The 22458-nt window shown below is 40.9% G+C and overlaps 1 protein-coding gene across 3 annotated transcripts in view; it reads right to left on the bottom strand.

Annotated features, from left to right (window-relative positions):
- HIVEP2 (HIVEP zinc finger 2) overlaps window positions 1-22458 on the bottom strand; it is a 135103-nt gene that overhangs the window by 6275 nt on the left and 106370 nt on the right. For all 3 annotated transcript variants that reach the window (XM_084201838.1, XM_084201837.1, XM_084201839.1), the window contains 6 exons: window positions 19951-19995; window positions 13090-18709; window positions 12192-12346; window positions 6904-7079; window positions 4206-4307; window positions 2790-3700 (listed from right to left, as the gene is read on the bottom strand). In XM_084201838.1, coding sequence (XP_084057964.1) covers window positions 2790-3700; window positions 4206-4307; window positions 6904-7079; window positions 12192-12346; window positions 13090-18501 — 6756 coding nt within the window. In that variant the 5' untranslated portion in view covers window positions 18502-18709; window positions 19951-19995. The remainder of the gene's footprint in view (window positions 1-2789; window positions 3701-4205; window positions 4308-6903; window positions 7080-12191; window positions 12347-13089; window positions 18710-19950; window positions 19996-22458) is intronic.

Genomic DNA, 22458 nt, shown 5'->3' with positions numbered 1-22458 from the left:
GTATTTAGAGAACAGAAGATATCTGGCATTAAAGACACCAATTTAACTAGTCAAAGCCAAGTGTGACCCAGCACACATTACAGACTTAGGCTGCTTTAGAGAGAGTATTCTGCTGCAAGAGTGTATCCTGCTATTGCTTGCCAAAGGAGAAAAAAAGTGTGTATTTTCCTGTATTTTTATACAATATAAAAAAATATTTACTTTCACCATGCTCTTTTCCACTTCCTAAACAAATAATTTTAATTGCTTTCTATGTGGTGCTTTGCATGCCTGAGCACTTTACAAGCCTTTTGCATAAGACCACCAAAGTGCATGGACATTCAACAGGAAGCAAGATGAAGAGCAACTAGACCAGCACTGGCCTTTCAAAGAGACTGAGCAAATACAACAATTTCAGTTGAGAAGAAAGAAAACTGGCCTCTTCTGAAGCACTAGAAGCACAAAACTGCCCTTACTCCTGCAAGGACTGGCAACCTAATGCAGCTCTTAAAGTACTTTAAGGATTATAAACCAGCATGAGCATCACCGATGCAGCTGCTAATGATGTTCTGGTTTGCTGGATTTCACTACTCTAAAAAGTGAAAAACAACCTTTATTCCTTTTTCTTCTCTGACAGCTTTCATTTATAGCAAGCTCAGGTGCTATTTGTCTTCCCACATGCTGAGTATAATAACTTGTTTCACTTAAGCTTGTCTAATGTTTGGCTAAAGTACATTTTCCAGAAAGGCATCAAGAGACAAGGAATGCATCTTTCCTTCCTTGCAGTCAGTTTTTGCAATGGGCAATCATCCTCACTTGTCATTTTTTTCATTTAAGTTTGCCTGGGTTCCATTTCCAGTGATGCCTCCTGTATTCAGGTTGTAGTGACTCTACTCAGGTCTGGCCTTCTCTCTCAAACACTCAACATGCCATCAAGTTACTGATGCTTTCTGTAAGACAACTGATCTTTTACATTGTTTTACACTACCACATGCCTGACTGCCTCAAAAACAAGGTAAGCATTAGAAGTCCATCTGGCATGGTGGACTTTTCAAAAGAAGGAGCGAGAAGTGCTAAGAGAGTCCTTACAATATGCTAAATGCCTTGCTGGAAGGTGTGCATAATGCATAAGAAAAATATTACAGCAAGAACTGTCAGATGGTCAAGGATTACTGTTTTTGCTAGCATCATTACACATCTAAAATCTTTACTACAGGATGCCAGTGTGTATCATGTGGGACATGAGGGACTGGGGCACTCTGCACAGTGTAGAATCCCATATGATCCCATTCATTTGATACTAAGACATCATGACTAGTTAAACTGGTGACTCTTCACCCACTTGTGCTTCCTCAAGTAGTCAGTAGAACTGCTGCTGGGATTTGTACCCTCTCTCAGCTGTGCAGTGATCTCTCCTGTGAGAGTGCAGCAGGGTTTCAGCATGCCCTTTCTCAAGAACCATTTCATCAATCAGTCACCCTCTCCAGTGCTCTCCCAAACAACTTACTAGGTCATGGGGCAATGTCTAAGATGTGGGAGAAGCACCTGTGTTGCTCTCTCCAATAAATATGGCCACTCAAGTTGCAGCTTTCCCTTATACCCCTGAAAGGCTGGGAAATCACTTTTGGATCTACTAGGCTGGCAGCATCTCAGCTCTTTTTGGTCCAGGACTGCTCCAAACATCTTTGCCCGGGTGCATCCCTCACTCCATTCCTGGGAGCAGATAACACATCAGCCTGACTACAGAGAAAATCATACCAGAGATGAGAAATGCTGAGTGTACGAGCTCAGGATTCAGTTCTTCTCCTCCATAGAGGAGCACTGCAAAGACTTCATGGAGATCCAAGAAGACTGGGAATGGGGAAGCAGGTAGAAGAGGCCAGCCAGGAGAAGAGCAAGGAGCTCTGAGGTAACCTGAGACTGTCACAGCTTGCCCAGGTTGAACCCACACACAGGCACACACAGTGAGAGGGCAGCCACAACAGCAACGTGGCGAGGAAATCATAGTAAGTAAATAAGTAAATTCACACCCAGCAAGGACATTCCTTACCTCTGAAAATGTAATCTATTTGTGGAGGGAGTGCTTTGTGAATGCTAGGGCGGGTCAAAAGTGCCAATCTGGCAGTTTCTGAGAGCTAATTTACCAAAAGGGAAGAGCACATACAGCAGCTGCGGAAATTTTGTACATTTCCACCAAAACGGTTGTGGCACTTTCTGCAGGGCATACAGCTGCCTGCTCCTCTCACACAATAATATCCTTTAAAATCCAGCCACAGATCATGATTTCAGTGTGCACTCTACTTTTTTAAGAGGTTCCATTATCTTACCATTTTTATTCCATTAAGCAATACTCAGTGATGGGCACCATACCACAAGAACAGGCCTTTAAGCCTTGATTTTGGCTGGATCTCACCTGAGAGTCCAGGAAGTACAAGATTTCTTACAGTGCAGAAGAAAGCCTCACAAACCATGTAAGCTTTCTGGACCATTTAAAAATTATACATACATATATATATATGTAATGAATATGGAGGCAGAAACCAGCCTATTTTCATTGAAGTTCATGGAGCTACTCAGACTTCTACCAAGTGAACAGTTGCCCCTTAGGCTGACTCTAGTGCATCTAAATGAATCAGCATCCTGACTTGGTCTCTGTCTATTCCAAATTTCTTGCATTTGTTCCAGGACTTCCCACCAAGACTCAAAGTTTATGCCTTCTTCTTCTACAAAGCTGCAAAGATTTTTGAAATGCTCAAACTCAGTAAGAGCAGTTTTCGACAAGAGGAATGAAAATATTCTTTCATACTTACCGAATGTCCCACTGGAATAGATTCAGACTGTAAATATTGACCCATGGACAATGCTGGGTTATGGTACAAGCCCCTCCGGGGAGATGCCGCTCTAACGGAGGCCATGTATCGCCTCTCTCGCCTGGGAGACAAATCTCTTCGCACAGACACGTCTTTCCCTGGTGACATTGGTCTCCTTGGCGACAGGTGACGTCTTGGGGACACGTCCCGTCTTGGTGATAACTCTCTCCTCAGCACAGCCTCCTTCCGCGGGGAAAGGTGCCTCATGGGTGAAATATCTCGTCGGGGTGACAGATGTCTTCTGGGTGACAAATCCCCTTTTGGCATCAAATACCTCTTTGGTGAGTTATCTCTGTAGGGTGAAGAATCGTAGCCAGGTGACGATTGTCGACTGGAAGGTGAGAGGTCCCTCGGAGAAGAACTGGGATCTAAGGAAAGCGTGCAATCCTCATCCATGCTGCTGGGTATGTCCAATCTGTCCTTATCGGGCTCTGAATCCGTACTCTTACTCTGGAAAAACCTCTGATATTCTGTCATTTGTGTGTCGTCACAGGAGTCGCTTGGTGTTATAAGCTGAGTAACCTGAATGCTAGGTAAGGTGACCAAGTAACTGATGAGGGAAGAGTGTCCCACGGAAAGGGAGCCCTCTGGGGAAGCCCCCTGCGATGCCCCAGCCGAGTTCACTGACAGGGAGGAGAACCGAGGGGGCTGCGGGCTGGTGCTTCTTGATCTGGTTTTTGGTGTCGAGTCTCCCTGAGTATCATCAAAATCATCCTCATCTTCATCATCATCATCATTGTCATCGCCGTCCTCGCCATCCGATTCCTCCGCATCAGAAAACTGGTGCTCTGCTGACAGCCCTGCCAGGCTGCTGCTCTTCTCTGCTTCCTGCTGCATGTCCTCCATATTTTCTGAAACAACCACAGCAAGTCCAAAAGATTACCACATATCCCAACTCTCACACCACAACCATTCCCCGCCCAGCACACTGAATGCCATTGCTGGATGCTCTTCATCTGGGATGGCTGCATAAAGTGATTCCTCATTGATTAAAACCACATTTTTTTCAAAATAATGCCTAAAATTCTATACTTGAGGTATGAAAGCAAATTTGTCCTATACTACCTTGCAACTTCACTATTGGGAACCTTGTATGAGACAGATGACAACAGGCCATACTTTTATTTCTAGCACCTCTTGGTGTAAAAAAGTATAATCCAGACAACTAGATAGGATTTTTTTTTTTACTTCCTGTTTATTAAAATGCTCTCAATTAAAAATGCCCCAAATACTCGTAATATATTTTCCCATGCCCATCACAGTGCGAAAGTGCAGTGAGTCATTTACAGACTCCATACTTTACATACTTTTGTTGGAATGAGGCCATTCCATCTAAACTAAATCATTTTCACATACCTGCTTCTTCAGTTTCAGCATCATCTACAGATGTCATTGATACTCCAAGCTCCAAGCATTTTTTCATATGTGCTTTAGACTTCATATGTTTTGTCAGATTTCCTACAGATCAGAGATTAATGTAATTAACAGACAACAACAAAGATCACTCTTCAGGTAAGGTTTTGGTGTATCTTAACTCCATTATGCTGCAAGTAATGGGTTTTAGCTTTAGAAAACACCACAACAGACAGGGCTGACTCATTAGGACCACTGACCTCAGAGCTTGTTTTAATAAGAGTGGATTTTTGTATCTTTAGAAAAAAAAAAATTTAAATACACTCAGGGCCTGAGACATAATAGGCATCTCTCCAATTTTCCACATGATATTTAGGCACCCCTACAAAACTCACTTTTGGATGTTATCTGCTCCTGGACTCACTGTTCATAATATGTACAGACTACCTAGACATCCAAGTAAGTCCACAGCACAGCAGCTATTCAGGGCTCATGCTCCCATTTACACAGTGGCACTTTCCAGGTAAGGGCTCTCCCATTTACTTTGCAGATGGTTTCCAAATGCTCCATTTATTTGAAGCATTTGGAAGCAAAAGTATCCCACAAAAAAAAAAAAAGACAGTTATAGAGTTATAGGAGACTTCTCTATGCAAATTTACCATCTAGCTGCAGTCTCTGAACTGAGAGGAACTGTGCTTACAGCAGCCACCTGGGATGGGGGAAATTCAGGTTCAACTCCCAGATTTAGAATACGGATCTAAACCAGACACAGCAGAGATTTGAAAGCAAATCTCCCATTCCCCTGAGGGAGCAATCTAACACTAGACTATTGACTTTCTGGAGCGCCTGTCTTGGTCTGTTTTTTCATAGATTAAAAAACTGGGCTGAGATTGGCCCCAAGAGACATTTCATGACAAAGAATCTTGAGCACAAAGCACAAGCTGGAGAATATCGCTCTAATCCATTTGCCACTTCAGCCTCATTTGCAACACCCAAAAGGGAAAGCACAGCACAAGCAAACCCAACCCACTACCAAGACATGGTGCTTCTTAGCTCAAGGAAAGCCCTCTGGAAATGCATTTATGCTGCTTCTAGGACCCCAACCAACATTTCCAGATGGTGTTTGGTACGTGCCATCTTGGGTCAGAAACACTGCACTCCTCTGCTGGACGGCACAGGTGTGCTTAGAAACTCACAATGCTCTTCTTCTCTGATTTCAGCTCCAGCTACTTTAAATAATTCCCTTCTCACTAGGAGTTTCTTGAGTCTGTGCACTGCATGAAGAATCTAACTTGGCCATTGATGCTTCTGGATGGCTAAATGCTCAGATAAACTGAAAACCTGAGTACTTCTGAAAGTTTGTCCCCTACTGCTCTCAGCAAAGTAGCAACAGTAGTTATGAGGCTGACAACTGCTTATAATCAGTAATACACCAGTTAAACACTTGTACTTCAAAGGCTAACCTAGTCTCTTGCTACTCCTGCCCTTTCTGTGCAATAGCAAACCACCTCCTCCATGTTTCTTCTTTGTCAGAAATGCCAGCCACAGCAAGCAATTTCTCTTTTTTTTTTTTTCCACGCCACCTCTTCTTCCTGGAATGTCCACTCTGACCACAGCTATAAAACCACAATCCTGTCACGTACTTCAAGTCCCTACTCAAGACCCATTCCTCCAGCAATGTCAAATGTAAGCAATGATATGAGAGCAGCTCACCAGAGGGTCTACTGGGACTACAAACAAGCAGCTCCTTGTCTTTGTCTCTACATGCCCATGAATGTTCCCATCTTAAATTAGGCTGATGGGTCTACTACCATCCATCAGCTGTTCTCATCTTTGGCACAGGAAGAACTGCTGGAGTCATGGAAACTATTACAATTCTCAATCCTCAAAACAGCCATGAAGCTGCATGGGGATCTTGGGAGAAATTTCCTTCAGCTTCCTTTCTCCCCCTTTGAGTTAAGTTTCACTGCACTGGTACTAGAATCCATTCTTTTGTCTGCCAAAGGGAAGCTAAGAAACTGAGAATGTGAGGCTCATTTAGGCTGTGCTACAAGGAAATGATACCAAGGAAAGGATGCTTTTTTTCAAGGAGATGGTTGCATCACGAATCTGAATTCCAAAGAATACCATTATCTGTGGCCACAGGGTGACAAATGAAAGCTTTTTTCTGTGATAAATACATGTGAACAGGAGCTATCAGATCTCTATTCATAATTAATGCCCCAGTGGATGGACTGGCCCATCTAGGAGACATATATTATTTATAAACTTGAAACTGACCCACTGTAAAGCCTGTGAAGGCATGTATTCCTCAGCAGCTGATGCTCTGCTTCTACATTATGTCATAAGAAATATGTCTCCTGGTAGCATTTAAGTGTTGCTGCAATTAAAATTTGCACCATGTAACAATGTTGGCAGAGTATTATTTTTCAGGGTGGTGCTACTACATTTTCGCTGCAGACAAAAGGACCCTCCAAGAGACTCAAGGTCTTAATGAAGCTATCAAAGGAGTCTCAGAGTCTTACAAAATCCCTGGATTAACTGAACAGAAGGGAACAAATTCTCTTATACAGTCCTGTATATATAAACACAACAATTTAATTCTGAAGAAAATATTCTCCTTGATTGCAACGGGTGATTGGATCCCAGAGGGCAAAGTAGTTCCAGAAGTGGCAAGGGCTCAACTAAAAAGGTCAAATACCTTTAGTTTTGAAGGCAAAATTGCACAGCTTGCATACATAAGGCCGGACATCAGTGTGAGTGCGGATATGTTTTTTGAGCATGCTTGGCTTTTTACAGCGAATGCCACATTCTTCACAAATGTACTTTCCTCGGCCACGGCCTCTGACATAGACATAATCCTCATTTGATTTATACCTGTTGGAAGAGAGCAAGTATTGAAGTCATACAGATTTTAGGTCTGATACATGTACAAACATCACTTCTATGCATCTGATCCTCATAATAAATGCAAACTCAAAGAAGTCCAAAGGAACTACTGAATTTTCAGTATGGAACTCATAAAGTATTTGGCTTTCAGAGAATGTACTGGTCCCAATGTATTTAAACAATATGAAACCAACAGGTTGCAGTATGAAAACAGTAAAAACACCTTGTCAGGAAACCAATGAACAACCATTCTTATAGACACAACTCCAAATATAAGCCTACAGGTTGGATTTCAGCTCACTGTAGTCTTGTACAGCACAGACATTTACCACCACTGAAAACAGCATTATTTTGCAGCACAGTTCATTTAACTATTTTAGTGTATTTATCCCTTGGGATCAGATAAATCACATCCTGGAAATGCCCATTTCTTCCCGTTAAGCATAAAGGGAACATGGATGACGAGCAAGGATATATTCATTCACATTACACATGCCTGACATTCCCAAAGATAAATTGCTCCCCAAAGAGACACAGAGTTGAGTTCACTCAGGTATGTGATGCTTTAGAAATAAAATGGTATATGTCAAACACAGATACTTTGAAGAAAGCTATAACTGAAGTCTTTCTTATCACAGCCCAGAACCAACACACAGACATAAGCTTTCTTTCTTTTTTTTTTTTTTTGCTGATTACATAGTGTGGAGTTAGAAAATAAATAAGATATGAAAATCTATGTAAAGCCTTTATTATCATGCTAAATTGTTAATAATGAAATCTAAAGGAGTCTAGGGAATCTACTCAGGCTGTTCTGAGGTTTGAAGACTGCATTCCTTTGGGGAAGAATTCCATCCTCATTCATTCAAAGTAAAATCCAGGAAGTGCAAGAACTGAGAAATAATATTTCTTCTGCCCTCTGTCCTCCATTGCCCTCATCCTAAGCAGCACAAAGTAATATCAGTCATTCTGTGGATGCACAACCCACAAAATATCATTGGTACATTCAGTACTTTAAATAAAATAGGGACTGTGTGAAAGATTCTGTTAATGTGATGATAACTCTACAGGAAAAAAGTGGCAATTTTTGGGTTACAGAGCTGAAACATTTTTCAAGTGTGCTGTTCTTAGATGAACACTTTCCCATATGTTTAGCTATATCATGGGCAATATAAATTCTGAAGTTAATATTTTAGAAAAACAGTGTCCTGTTCTCAAGTCCATCTTCTTATCTTTTAAACACATTAGCTCCCCTTTCAAATGTGGATGCCTAAATTCAGGGTTTTTTCATCTCATTTTCAACAAAGTTGTACTTCTTCCATATCCTTCATTGTCCCTGGCAGCATGGACAAAACTGCAATAGTCTAATGTAAAGTAATATTTAGTCATCTCTCTATCAGGTTTTCTGTACAATATTTTTGGGATCTTGGCTGCCCCATTTCCCAGGTTCTCCTTCATAAGCACATGGCAATGACTGCTAGTCATCTCCCTATCCACTACTTCATCAACTTCCTCCAAGCTTTCTCCCACAGACAAAAAAAAAAAAAAAAAAGCCCATTATTACATGAAATACTGCTATTTTATCTTCTCTTCATCTCCCTTTAAAGTCTGATTTTGCTGGGATGGAGTCTACCGTACCACCCCTGATTGAGACTGGTAAGATAAATGCTGTGCTATTCCATGTGCTTTTCTGTTGCTCCATCGCTGCTCTTCTTCTGCTTGACCTCATTCCACTGGCTTCTGTCACCTGTCAGATCCCACTGGACACAAAGACAATGATAAAACATGTGTCTCTTCATCATTCATATAGATGGTTTTTGGCCACAACTGACCTTGACTCTAGTATGCTTCATCATAACAATGACTGTAAGAGAAATGACACACACAAACTTGACATTTAAAGAAGGCCTGGTACAAAACCAAAAAAGACCAGAAGTCAGAGTCATGGTGATTACCTTTTAGACCTCAGGAATATTCACTCTTACTGCTAACTTGTGCCTCTCTCAAAACTTTGAGTAATTTCCCCCTTCCTACTAATGTCCATGTAAGGACTTTGGCCACTGCTGCTCTGAGTTTGACTAGGATGGGACTCTTGAGTTAAAAAGCATTAAAAAGTCTCAGAGTCCTGCAATTTCTATTCAAAAAGTTATTTTATTTGGGTTCCTCAATTAGAGTCTATTACTGATAGATATGAAAGTACAAACATAAGCAAACTGTGAATTCTTGCTGTCAGCTGATAATGTCACTAAACTAGGTGTCAGATGAGCAGGCACGCTCGTCCTGTCCCTTCTTTCTTTGCACACCATTAGTAACTAACTGTACTGCAGCAAGGACTGAACTTGAAATTACTGCTTTTTTTTTGAGAAATACTGCTTCATATCCCATCAGTCACAACTGCAGTCAGAGAATGGAAAGCAGATTTTGTGATTCAGATAATTTCTCCTGAATCAAGCCACCTGCCAGTGGTAACAATGCAGTGTTTGGTTTCTTCCTTCCAAACTCCCTCTGCTATAACGCTTACAAAATGCTCTTGATGGGCTTTCTGCAGTGAGGTGGTGATGTACTGTGACATCTGGTAGTACCTGCTGACATTTGGACTAGATCTTAGAGGTCTCTCCCAACTCTAACAACTCTGTGATGCTATGATCTACTTTTTGCCTCAATTCTGATTCTGCTCCTTCAGCTTCTTACTCATCCCCAGCCCCAGCTATCTGCTTTTTGCCCACCTGCCATATAAATGCTCCACCCCACTGGCACAAGGCAGCTGCAGAGCTCCACTTGCCTGCCAGGTGGACAGGCTTTCACACAAACCAAAAGCAGACAACCACAGATCTTTCTCAGCTAATTCTTTCTTCACACCTATGAAACAAAACCAATCACAAAGCCTAAGGAAAGCCATTCCCCATGAAAACTGAAAACCAAAAAGAAAACATACTGCTGAAACAAGGTATGACCATACTGGTGCTGGTCTGTCCAGGGGAGAAAATGTGACATGAAGACAACAGACATTTGCTATATAGTTCATTGCACTACATGCTGAGAGGAAATGAAGGTGTGCTTGAAGAGAGAAGAACAAAATAGCTCAACAAACAGCCAAGAAGAAGCAAGCATAGAAACCTACCCATGTCAAAGACTAGCTTTAAGAAGGGATAGACAATAGCTAGCTTTAAGTGTGGTAGACAATAACTTGAAGAGAAGGAAAAATTCAATAACCAGGACAGAAAGCACTGCTAGACGTGACAATAATATCTAAGGTATATTACACCAATTTAAAAAATAGCCAAATGAATGTCAAGAATGGAAAGAATGAATCTATTTTTCCACAAATAATTCTTGTAAAATGCACCATGAAGTTATCATGCATGAGGAAAGATTGCATCACTGCATCACCTCATTTGCTGCAGTTTTGCAGTTCATATGTTTCTATTGAGGAAGCCCCAGTCTATTGCCCAGACTATTTGTTCTCCCCACTCCAGAAACTGATGTGCACATCAAGGTTCCTTATGTTCTGTTTTACTCAAAGGGCATCTAAACATAGCCAAGTATTACTAGGAAACATTTCTAAGTGAAGTGTGAATTACATGATTTTACTCAAATAGTTTCATAAACCTTATTGGTGTAAAGGAAAACTTAAGGTAGTGCAATTAACACACAAAATTTATTCAAGTAAGTACTAGATGGTAGAAGCTTTTTATAGAGTGATCTGCTGCAGCTCACACTCATCTGAATCCTTCTTTAAGTTGCTTTTTTAAACACACTTTTACTATTCTGACCTCTCATCATGTAGTTTACATCAAGGCAGACTATCCTCAGCTGGGTCATCCAAATTCAGAAATGGTAAATAGTGGGAAGCAATTTTATACTTCAAAGGTGTAGTGAGTTGAAGCACCAGCTCTTTACATTTCTTGTAAACTTAGGTTTACCACTGAATTTGGGTGACTCTTGTAAAGCCAGTCTACTGGCTTAGGTACTAGGACAAGGTACAACTACAGAGAGCAGTCAGGATAGGGGTGTCTGGGCCAGCATACCTGGGCCAGCAGACCTCCAAAATAACTTTTTCAGTCTTTCAGGCAAGATGTAGGCTGCATTCCTTCAGTGTTGCAGACTACAGAGAAATGGCAATGGTAATTTCATGGGGATTATTCAATTGTAGACAAAAACACAACATCAGTGAAGGACAACTGAGATTTTAAAGGGTTCAAACTGACAGAAGGAAATGGATGTATAAATTTCTCACATCTCCCTCCTGACCTATTTAGTTACCCCAATAAAACAGCGCTGTGGGACCATCTGAGTTTCCTAAGACTGAAAACCACATCTTGTTTAGCCACCTGACTATGCACAACTAAAAACTGGCAAACTAATTGCATTGTGTCAGAATTCTGTAAACTAAACTCAACAATATCTTCCATTTTAGAGAATACTGCAAAGACAAACAAGTGTCTATTTAATTTTCTTTTCTCAACAAGTTTCTTAAGCCTCAAAACAATGTTAATTGGCTTTCCCCTCTTTGTTATCTGTTTCTGTTATCACTTGAGTGATAGATTGCCATAGAAAAATTAAACAATATTTTATCAACCATACATGACAGATCTATGGATTAGCCTTAGATACCATAGATTTCATTGGCATTTTACATTTTATCTGCAAAATCCAACCTCAGTAAATAATGCAATATTACAAGAATAATGCTAAGCACACCTTGTCAACCCATTCAACTGAGTGGAAGTACACAGTGCCTAAAAATGGAAACACATCCTTATGGAAGTCACTAAATACAAAGAAATGGCACAGAAAATATCAAAATGTTAACAGTTCATCCACTTCCTTATGAATTAAGGAATTAAAGTAACAATTTAGAGTGAGTGCTCTCACATAGATGGAAAACAATTGTCTTAATAGCAAAGTAGAGCCCAAAGTGAGTATACAAGTACCCTGCGGTGCATTTTAAGACTGACAAATACACAGAAAAGAAGAGACTTGGGAGCTGCAGGACATGGCAAGAATACAGGAGACTGTTCATATTCTAATTCATTCATATTCATTTTCAAATGTCTTCAAAATGACAGGCTGAGCTTTAAATTTCCAGTTATATTTTCTTACCCTCCTTCAAAGATTTTAATTCGTATCGGCTCAGTTTGTTTGGATGTAATGTCTTTATCTCCATGAATGTCTCCTTTTACTCTTTCTTTTATAATATTCCCCACTACTTTCTTTTCAAGCTTGCTGCCAAACAAGAAGAATGGCTCGTGTTTCATCTGTAGAACAAAGTCAAGCAAGGGTGTTACTTCTGGAGCATACAATAAACGCACACTTCATTTCAAATACTTTTAACATACCAGGTCAAAGCCAAACTCTCATTCTGGTCCAACTCTATATGATGAATTAATCTGTCCCATTTAATTCAACAGAGAATAGAAGAGGAGGTAACATGGACAAATTTTATGAGTCTTGACAGAAAAGACAATACTGTATCTTTCCTCAGAAAAAAAAAATAATGGAAAATAGATATGGAAAAGCCTCAGAGGGTAATTTATTGCCATTACAGAATTTTCCCTGGCAATATTAGCAAATGCTTCATCCATGAGGAAGAGTCAATATGTAAAAGACATTAAATGGATCTGAAGATCCTTAGTCAATTTTATCTTAATTTTTTCTTACAAACGCATGTGGATGTTTGTGTCTGACACGGTTTATCAGAAAAAACAAAGGTCAAAATAGAAGGAGATAATGTGTCAGGCTCTGGCACACATAAATGGAGGGCTTTAAAAGCCTCACTTTTTACATCTGGTTTTGAAAATAGAAACAGAGACAGAGACAGTAGCAGTAGCAGAGCTTGCAGAAGGATAAACTGAAGCTCCAAAGTTGCCTTGGGAAGATGTCACTGGCTGATTTCCCAATAGGGAAACTTAAAAAAAAAATCAACTCAGGTTTTATAGTTTACTAGAAATTTCTCACATAAACATATATGAATTTAATTTTATTAAAATTTCTTATTTACCTGAGCAAACTGCTTCCATGCACTTGACGATGTCAGTTTACCAGCTCCAGGTCTGTGCATAGCAGCCAGGGTATAGATTTCTGTCGTGTTTTTTTGCTTGGACCTTAAAAGTGCTAAAGTGGTCTTTGTACTTAGCCCAGATGGGTTTGGGTTACATGAACTAATACACCATGAAGCATAAACAGAAGCTTTGAGGGTTGGTTGCTGAGTGTAATTTGGTTTCGTGTAGTTTAAGAAACACCAGCTCACAGTAGTTGTAGTACGCAGACTTGGGAACTGAAGGATCTGTTGAAAATCTGCTACGTCTGTCAGGAGGATGGTTGAGGCTGTGACTTTCCCAACAGTATTAGATGACATCTGAACTAACATCCCAAGAGGTAATTTTTGATGCTTCAGTTGGTCTTCTGCCTGAATTTCTCCTGGTGGCAATGAAGACCTCTGTGGACTCATGCTCATATCTGAGGCTGTTTCATCTACATCCAACTCTTCTGGTGAGTCTCTTCCTTCAGATGGGCCACTGGACTTCTGTCCCGGGGATGCAGAATCAAAACTGGAAAGTTTCTCTCTGCTCAGTGGGTATGCATCAGCTCCCGCCATGCTGACAGACGGGAAATCTTGAGATGCTGAGGATGACAGCGATGAAGAGGATGACATGGATGGCAGACTTTCTTTTGGCTCAGTAGCACAGCTCTGCCTTACTAGTTGAGGCTTCTGCATTCTTGGAAAATCTTTCTTTATATCCGAGTTAGTCAACTCAACTGCACTTAGTTCCTCAACTATCTGCCCATACATTTTTTCTTCTTTCACTCGTTTCTGCTGCTTGGTCTCCATGAAGAGGTCCAAGCTGCTGGCAGGGGAAAGCATTCGTTTGCTTCCTCCCAAGGTAGAAGCCATGTCAGAAGTGGAAGGCAAACACAAAGGAATTGGTGGCTCCAGTCCAAGCGGGAGTGTCTGCGGCACTTTCCACAAGGGATATTTTTCTAGTCCTCCATGATGACCCAACATCTGAGCTATGTTAAATCCAATTCCTTGCATGGTTGCATTAGTTGCCAATGTTCTTTGAGAAACTGTCTCATCAACTTTACATATTACAATTGCAGGACTGTTGCTCTGTCCAAGGATCTGGGAAATGCTTGTGTACATGACACTACCATAAGATGGCACGTGGGTTTGTATCCTGACGGGAACAACTGTTCCTGGCAAAGACTGTACAGATCCATCACTTGGAGAGTCAAAATCTGTCTGAAGATGCTGCTCAGAGGAGGTATCTGTTGGTTTAATGCTATGGTCTGACTGGTACTTAGCAAGAGTATTTTTTGAATATGACCCAGATGTTCCTGAGTAATGCTGGTATGCTTGCTCTTTAGCGTGTACATAATCAGCTGCTTTCTTTCCAATAAGCTCAGGTGTGTGTTCCAGGTGATAACTTGGAGGTACGTCTATTTGGAAAGCCTGTTTGACATAAGATTTCTGCAGCTGTTGTACAAATGGATGCTGGAAGTGCAGAGGTTCTGTGCAGGACTGCCACAAGATAGGCTGCTGAGATGGCGGTAAGTGAACCATGCAGACAGCTGGATAGGGGAACTGAAACAAGGTGCTATGAATAGGGGGAAACGGGACTTTTTCCTGATGTGCAAATAGCTGCTGCTGCTCTGATGGATGTTTGTTAGGAATATAAGGTGCTTGTTGGATTAAGGGAGTCCTTAACATTTCTGGGCTGTCTGCAACAAGAGCCTGTTGCTGGGCAAGGTGGGATGAGCTATTACTAAGCTGAGCACAAGAGCCAATAGCCTGTTTTCCAGAGTCATCCACCTGAATGGGCTGAAGTACAGAGGAAGGGGAGTGATGCCAGACAAGCTGGGAAGAGCGAAGACCAACCTGTGAATGTTCCATCTGCTCCTGCTTTATACTTTGTTCTGTGCTCTGATCAGTCTGTGAAATCTCTGGAAAACCACTGAAGGAAGCCTGGCGAACCAAGAAGCATTTCTTCCTTTCTCGGGATGGAGACAATGCCACAGTAGGTGTTCCAGCTGAAGAGGCATGAGACAGGTTCCCATAATCAAAGGATTTACTTCGGATCTCTGGGATTTCAGCAGCATGAGGACAGGGCATCTGTTCAGATGAGCAGCGTCTCATTTCCCTCTGATGGTGATGCCCAGGGACGGAAAGTGAGTAAGCACCTGCTGGAACTGTTAAAAACTCAGACTGTTTTCCAAATTCATCTTGTTTGGAAGGTGCGATGAACTTCATACTCTCTTCTCTTTCAAAGGACATTGAAAAACTTGAACTGTGGGACAAATTACTTTCTTGGCTAGGGCTGCGAGAGAGACTTGTACCAGTAGACTCAAAGCTGGATTCCCCAGAGGAGTGCTCCATGTCAGCCAGTCTTAAACGCTTCTTTTTGGGTGGCAGCTTTTCAGCTGGAAGTTGAGAAAGGGTTTCACTTCTCTGAGGCCACTGGAATTCTTCAGTGGGTCTCTCCTGCTCTTTACTCTGCACTTCTTTATCTTTTTCAGGCTTATCTGGCTCCTCCGTGACACGAATTTCAGGTACCTGTATGTTGTGCTGGCGAACCAACCTGGGCTGGATATGACACGGCTGAGGCTGCTGGGATGGGGATGGCTTACTGGTGTCAGCATTTTCCATCTGTGGAGCTCGGTCTGGGCTCATCGGGGACTCACAAATCTCACTCTCGCATGTTTCAGATGGTGAATACATCTTTTCCTGCTGGCATGCAATATGCTCTGTAGATTCAGACCTTTCAAATGAGTTTGGCCGGCTCAATGAGTTTGTGTGCTGAATGACAGAGATGACATTTCCAGGGGGCTTTCTAACCAGTGATTCTGCAGTCTTTTCTTGCTCTGCAGTAAGGGATGAGTCTTCCAAAGAAGCTGCTGGACTTCCAGACTGCAAGTAAGGCCTGCACATTTCAAAACGTTCCGCATGGCAATGGGGAGCATTTTCCAGGCCTTGAAGGGCAAATCCACTTCTTGGCACTTCCTGAATTTGGGATTTGGGATCGAAGTCCAAAGGTTGAATTCCCCCAGGGGTGCCAGTTGTACTGCTGCAAATCATAGGACTGTCTTCCTCATCTCCAACACTCTCCTCTTTCCTGCGCTTTCTGTTTTCAAAAGTTGTTCCAAGCATGGATGGCACTGACTGAGATTGTCCAAGTGCATCAATAAAAAACTCTCCCCCTTTGTTCATCCCACTTAAGGATGGTGAGTCCCTGTAGTTCTGCTTCTGAGCTTCAAATTCTTCCCACTTTCTGTAGTGCTTTCCGCTAGCATCATAGTCATAAAAGGTCTTGTCTCCTTTCTTCTCTTTTAAGGATGGTCCTTTGTCACCTGCTGTCTGTCTGCTCGAAGCAATAATAATATTTTTCCCTTGTCTTCCATGATAATCTGAATCTGAGTGTCCCTCCTGTACAGATGGCAGTTCAAAGGCAGCCTGCCTTCTCAACATTCTTTGGTGGGATATTCCCACTGTCCCGGGATAAAACACATCATCAGAGCCAGACATCTTCTCATCAAATGAATGGCTTCCTCTCAGAGATGGGGGAATACTTAGGCTGTTTGCAGAAGAGGTTGGCATGGAGTTACTTCTAATAAGAGGAGAAGAATCTACTGGGGGCTCTAGGAGGACAGGCACATCACCCTGCTGACTGACTTGGTACAAGTTGGATTCACTTTTGATGGATGATGTGGTCTGGGATTGTCCACATTCTGTATTGCTGCCTGGATAAATTTGTGTAGATTTGATAGTGCTCAAATTATTGGAGTCAATGAGTTCCTCTTTATTTGGAGTCAGGTGAGAAATATGTTCCTCAAGCATCTTGATATCTAATCTGTTATTTAAAAGAGGTGATGGGTCTGTTTTGCCCTTTCTACCCATTAAACTGTGTTCCTGATTTGTTGTGGCTACAGTTAGTGCTGTTCTTTGATTAATCCTATAGAACTTCCCAAAAATTATTTCTTCGTAAGACTTTGCATTAGTATTTGGTGGGCTAATTTGCTGCTCAGCGCTTTCTGAGCGGGAAAAATAGCCAGAGTCAGTGCTTCCCTTACTGTGTGGGCTCAGGAGGTTTAATGACTGCTCAGAATCTTGTCCTTTTTTCTCTGACAGTCTTAGTGCAAGTCGCTGTTTAACTGTATGAGAGTCATCAGACTTGGTACTCAAGGATGGGGTTTGCAACATATCAGAGCTAATATATGGTGAACTCTCACTGGGTAACTGAATCCCACTTTTAGGGATAATCAAAATGGGGACTTTCATCGGCCCCACCAAGGACTCCTCCATGGAGGAGTGAAAACCACTCCTGCTAGCAATGTCCAGTGGGAGCTGTGAGATGGGGCTCAGTTTGTCAGACCCTTCCACCAGGAGCGAGGTCTCCTCATCCGTGTCTGTGCTCTGCTCTCCATCTGAATGAATTTCAGCTTCCACATCGATGTAACTGGCATCGAGGTCCAATTTAGAGACTGCTGACTCTGTGAAAGGTACCAACCCTGCCTTAATTGCATGGGCATGTGACTTCCTGTGTTTGTAAAGGTTGCTTTTCGTCTTGAAGGAGAAACCACAAGGGACACAAGGGTATGGTCGCTCACCAGTATGAGACCTAATATGCTTTTTAAGTACACTAGGTTTGGCACAGGCCCGATTACAGTAAGGACAAATGTACTTGCCAGGCTTTTTCGGTTTGTGCTCTTTTTTGTGAGCATCTTCTGATTGTTCTAAAGATTTCTGAGAATATTGGCTGTATGCAGGGTTCAAACTTGAAATCTTCTTCCTGGAGAAACCTCCACTATGGCTATGCATATGAAAAGGAAACAAGTCCTCTGAGGCAACTGATTGCAAGTGGCTAGGAAACTGCCATGGAGGGCCTTCCAAGCTCTGATGTGGCTTTATGTTGTGCAAGAAGCCTTGTGGCAACGAATGCTGTGGAAAGGAAAGTGAATGTTGACATGAGAAAGGGCTTGGACGATGCTGTGGATATTGCTTCTCTGTGACTTGCTGTGCAGCTTCATTTGATGATACCAGTTTCCCAGAACTAAAAAGTTGTGCTGATGCCGTGTTTCCTACTTGCTCGTGATCTATTTGTGGTTGCCGCTGTACTTCTTGACTGCCGAAAGTGCTCATCTTAATAACAGCTGAATGTTCTTGCCTCCATCTACTTGGTACTTTAGCAGTTTCTCCAGACCTTGAGGTAGCTTTTTGCCCTATAGCTGTGTCCCCAGAGTCCATTTTGTTACACAAGGTCTTAAGTGCTAGTTCACTTGAAAGCTGTGCAGACACATGGAGTGTGCCCAAAGCTGTGCTTTTCAAAGTCTTGTTACTCCCATTTTTCCAGGGCTGTTGCAAGTTCACAGACTTTTCTTTCTCTTTGGAACTTTCCACGCAGTAGTCTATAGGCATTAGATTTGTGTCTGTACACTAATGAGAGTATTACACAGTTCTGTTCATGGTATGAACTTTCCTAAACAGTTTATTATACATTTGCAAAGACTTGTTTTAGCATTTGGACATGTTCCATTGTTATTAAATACTGAGATGCAGAATGATCCAGAGATTGTGATCTCCTAGAGCAAAGTTCTCTTCATCTCTTCCATGGTGACACGGCTATCTGTACAGAAATATAAAATAAAAAAGAAAACAAACCCGCACACACCAGTTAGTACAGCCATACTAAACAACATCGGTGCAGTCAGCTGCACTTCTATTTAGCCTTACATGGAATTATTGAGGGACTTCAGCAAAAGTAACTACATTTCACTAAACTCCCTTTTGTGAGCAGACACAGTAAAGACTGGCTCCAGAGACTGCACACAAGCATAATCACTACTCAATAGCAGCTCTAGGATTGGAAAATAAAGACCTACACTTTCCAAATTAAACAGTAGTTTTGGAAGGCTTTCAGGGGACAGTTTAAATGCCTGATCTCAAAAAGTCCACCACATACTTTCAAAGCTCTTTCAGCAAATCACTGCTGAAAATAGAAGCCTAACACTGTGAGTGGGAATTACCTTATCCAGTATAACTCACTTAGGGTTCAGACATGCACTTGAGTCACCTGGCCTTCCTCTCAAGTCAAAGCAGGCTGATCAGTGAAGAAATCTTTCCATATCACGATAGGTGATATGGACACCTCTTACATAGAGGCTGTCCACTATGGAGATGTTTCTTTCTAACTAGTCAGCTTGGGGTATATACTGAATATTGCTGAAAAACTGCTGAAGTGAGGTACTTCTTACCTTAGATCATCTAACTGGTTTTATAAGAAGGTGTTGTTTGCCATTCTAAACAACTTCTAAACAGTCAAAAAAGAAACATCAAAGAAGCATTTCAAACACAGCACTACTGGTACCTTTCCCCAACTCCATCTTCAAATCACTATGCTAAATTCTAGTGAGAATGTCTTGCTAGATGTAATGGATGTATTAGAGACTTTTGTTTATATGACTTTAGCATTTTAGATTTCACTGTTGAAACAATTCCATGCAGGTATATGTGCATTTTTAATGCTTAAACACAAAGGTTTCCACAGTTCCATTAAAAAGACCAAAGACCAGAGGTATGATTTCCATAGAAAAGTATGGCATTTGAATTTGAAGTAAAATTTTCCTCTCTGTTTTCATGTTATCCAAACACAAAACATTTTCTGAATAAAATAGTGAGAATTATACAGACAGACATGATTTAACTATAGAAAGGAAAAGAGTTAAAAAATCAGTATTACAGATACTGGAATACTTTTCATTCTTACAGTGGACAAAATTAATTTGGCTTAAATAAACAATAGCAAAGTGCAGGAAAACACACAGGTAATAGGCACTTCAGGTTTTTAATTCAGTATAAAGTAATTACCTGCATCTTCTAAACATCTAATAGGCATGATTATCTTCAAATTCCCTGTGGGAAAAAAAAAACAATTTTAAGAAATTTTAGATATTAGGTATAGACGATGATGAAAATATTCTATTCTTTACCACAGAGGTTCTGGAAATTTTGTTTACCCATCCACTAGAAAATTTTATGTTGTGTCTTAGAGGTCTGAGTAATTACATTTGAAGACTCTAAGCATGAATAGTTTTAAAGGACTTAGGTTTCTAATGTGTAGATGAATAACAGCAAGTCTAAACTAATAAAGTCTCACCTTCCTGAATCAGTGAAAAGAGAGCTGCCAATGTACCTCTTCATTCCTACGCCTTTGTTAAGCCTGGATTATCCCTGAATCCCCTTGGCAAATCCCCTTTCAATGCCTCTCTCCAGCTAATACATTTAGACTCCAGGCCTCTCATTAAATGTTTCAGGGACCAGCACAAACTCCTAGCCAAGGTGTTACCACTCAGGGACAAGAAAATGTAGTGAAACAGGAGTAGGTGTTCAAATTAGTTAACACCTGTGCGATAGTTCTACAGAATATATGGCTGCTTTCTCAGAGAAGAAACTTACAGAAGAAAATTTCAGAATACTGTGACTCCCATGATTTGCCACCTCTCTGACTGTCACCACACTGCAGGCTACTCTGTATTGCTGAAAAGAACAGGTCAGAGAAGAGGGAGCATGAGCATCACCTCATGCCTTATGACCATTTCTCCCACAAAAGGAGGACTCTCCCTTTCAGTTTTCAACAAACCTTTCTACAAAAAGATTTCTGCTTTTGTTTCAATAAAAAGGATATATGTTCAATCGTGACAACAAAAGCAACAATGACAGCGTTTCTTTATTGTTTTTATTTATGCCAAAAGTCAGAGCATCTCTAAAGAACAGATCTTTAGAAACAGCTGGAACATTAGCTTCAGAGTAGGGGATACAGAGTATTGCAATGATCCTCAATTAGCAACTATCACAAAGAAGCTAGAATACTCATGTGTTTTTTCCACTGAATGACACCTAAAAATGATAAAAAACTAACATCTATAAAGGACAAAAATCAATAAAAATTTGAAAAGTATTTTTTAGTTCTTTGTCATTAATAACACTTTCCAAGAACAAATGGACATTAGCAAAGCCTGATAACTAGACACAAACAGAGTCAGTACCATGCCACATGTTACGAATTAATCATTTGTAGTACAAATAATACATCAGTAGTTAGGCCAACAATAACTAATGGAATGATGGTGTAGTCAACTAATTTTTTTTAACTATAGAGAAATCCCCTGTAGTACAAAATAACAGCAAGTTATCAAATGCAAACCAGAATGTTTTAGATCATAATGTCATTTAGCTTTGATGTGCTAATGGCTTCTTTAAATAAGTCTGTTGTCTTACCCTCTAAATTAAAAAAGAAAAAATGCAATCCAATTTTATATATATAAATATAAAATTTCCTAATCCACTTCCTCAAATAAAAAGTGTCAGTCCAAATGGAAAAAGAAATCCTTGTGCACGAGTTACATTATACCAGAAGTGGTTACTGCAGAGCAGCTCGGCAGGGGCTCATGAGGAAATGGCAGGTAAGTGGCCCAGCAGTTCCAGCAGCTGTGATACACTGAATCCCAGGTGGCTAATGATGCCAATATATGAGCACAGATGTAAAGGAAAATGTGTGGCTTGAGAAAGCAGAAATAGGGACAGCAGTGAATGTTCCTCACTGAGAGAGCAAAAAGGTATTTTCCATCTTCAAAGAAAAGTACTCTTCTCCTTATTAGGCAATTTTGCAAATGGTGAAGGAGAAATTTCTAGAAGATGGGAGTATCCTTTCTTTCCATATTCCTTTTACTGAGAGCACCTTTATAGAAGATATCTGCCAGTCACAGCAATGGCTTTATTTCAGCAAAAGATGATGCTAACATACATCCAAAACTTTTCTGTTCTGGACTGAGAACTCTGTTACAAAGTTAAAGCCCTTCGTCTGTCTAGCAACTTCAGAACACTCTATACAATTTTTCAACCTCCACTATGAAACAGGTACAGACTAATTACAGGGATTATTGATGGCTTAGGTATGGCAAGAGCCAGTCTCCTGGGAAAAATAAATACCTTTCCAGAACGTACATAATAATTTCTGGCTTGGTTTGAGCTGCCATCCATCCTGTGTCAAAGATGGCTTTAATATTACTTCCCTTGTTCTTTTTCCCATCCTTAATGGGAGACTGGGCTAACTGGAGAAATGTGAGACACTGCAAAGCTAGTTGGCATTGTGTCTGTTTTATCCAGTCAAATCTCTATCTCATCTGGCTGCATCCACAGCCTAGATTAAACCAAAAAAAAAGCTTCAATTTTTCCAAGCGATCAATGTTTCTCCTTTAGAAAAAATTGTAAATACACTATTAAATATTGCTTTTCATCAAATACATACTATTCGATAGGCAGAAACTCATATTTCAAGTACTGCCTATTCAAGGAACTAAGGATGATAAAAGGGCA

The sequence above is a fragment of the Fringilla coelebs genome (genome assembly GCF_963513975.1).
Source record: "Fringilla coelebs genome assembly, chromosome: 3".
Classification (NCBI taxonomy): domain Eukaryota; kingdom Metazoa; phylum Chordata; class Aves; order Passeriformes; family Fringillidae; genus Fringilla; species Fringilla coelebs.
The sequence above is the reverse complement of the archived record's forward strand: the minus strand, read 5'-3'. Positions and strand labels throughout refer to the sequence as shown.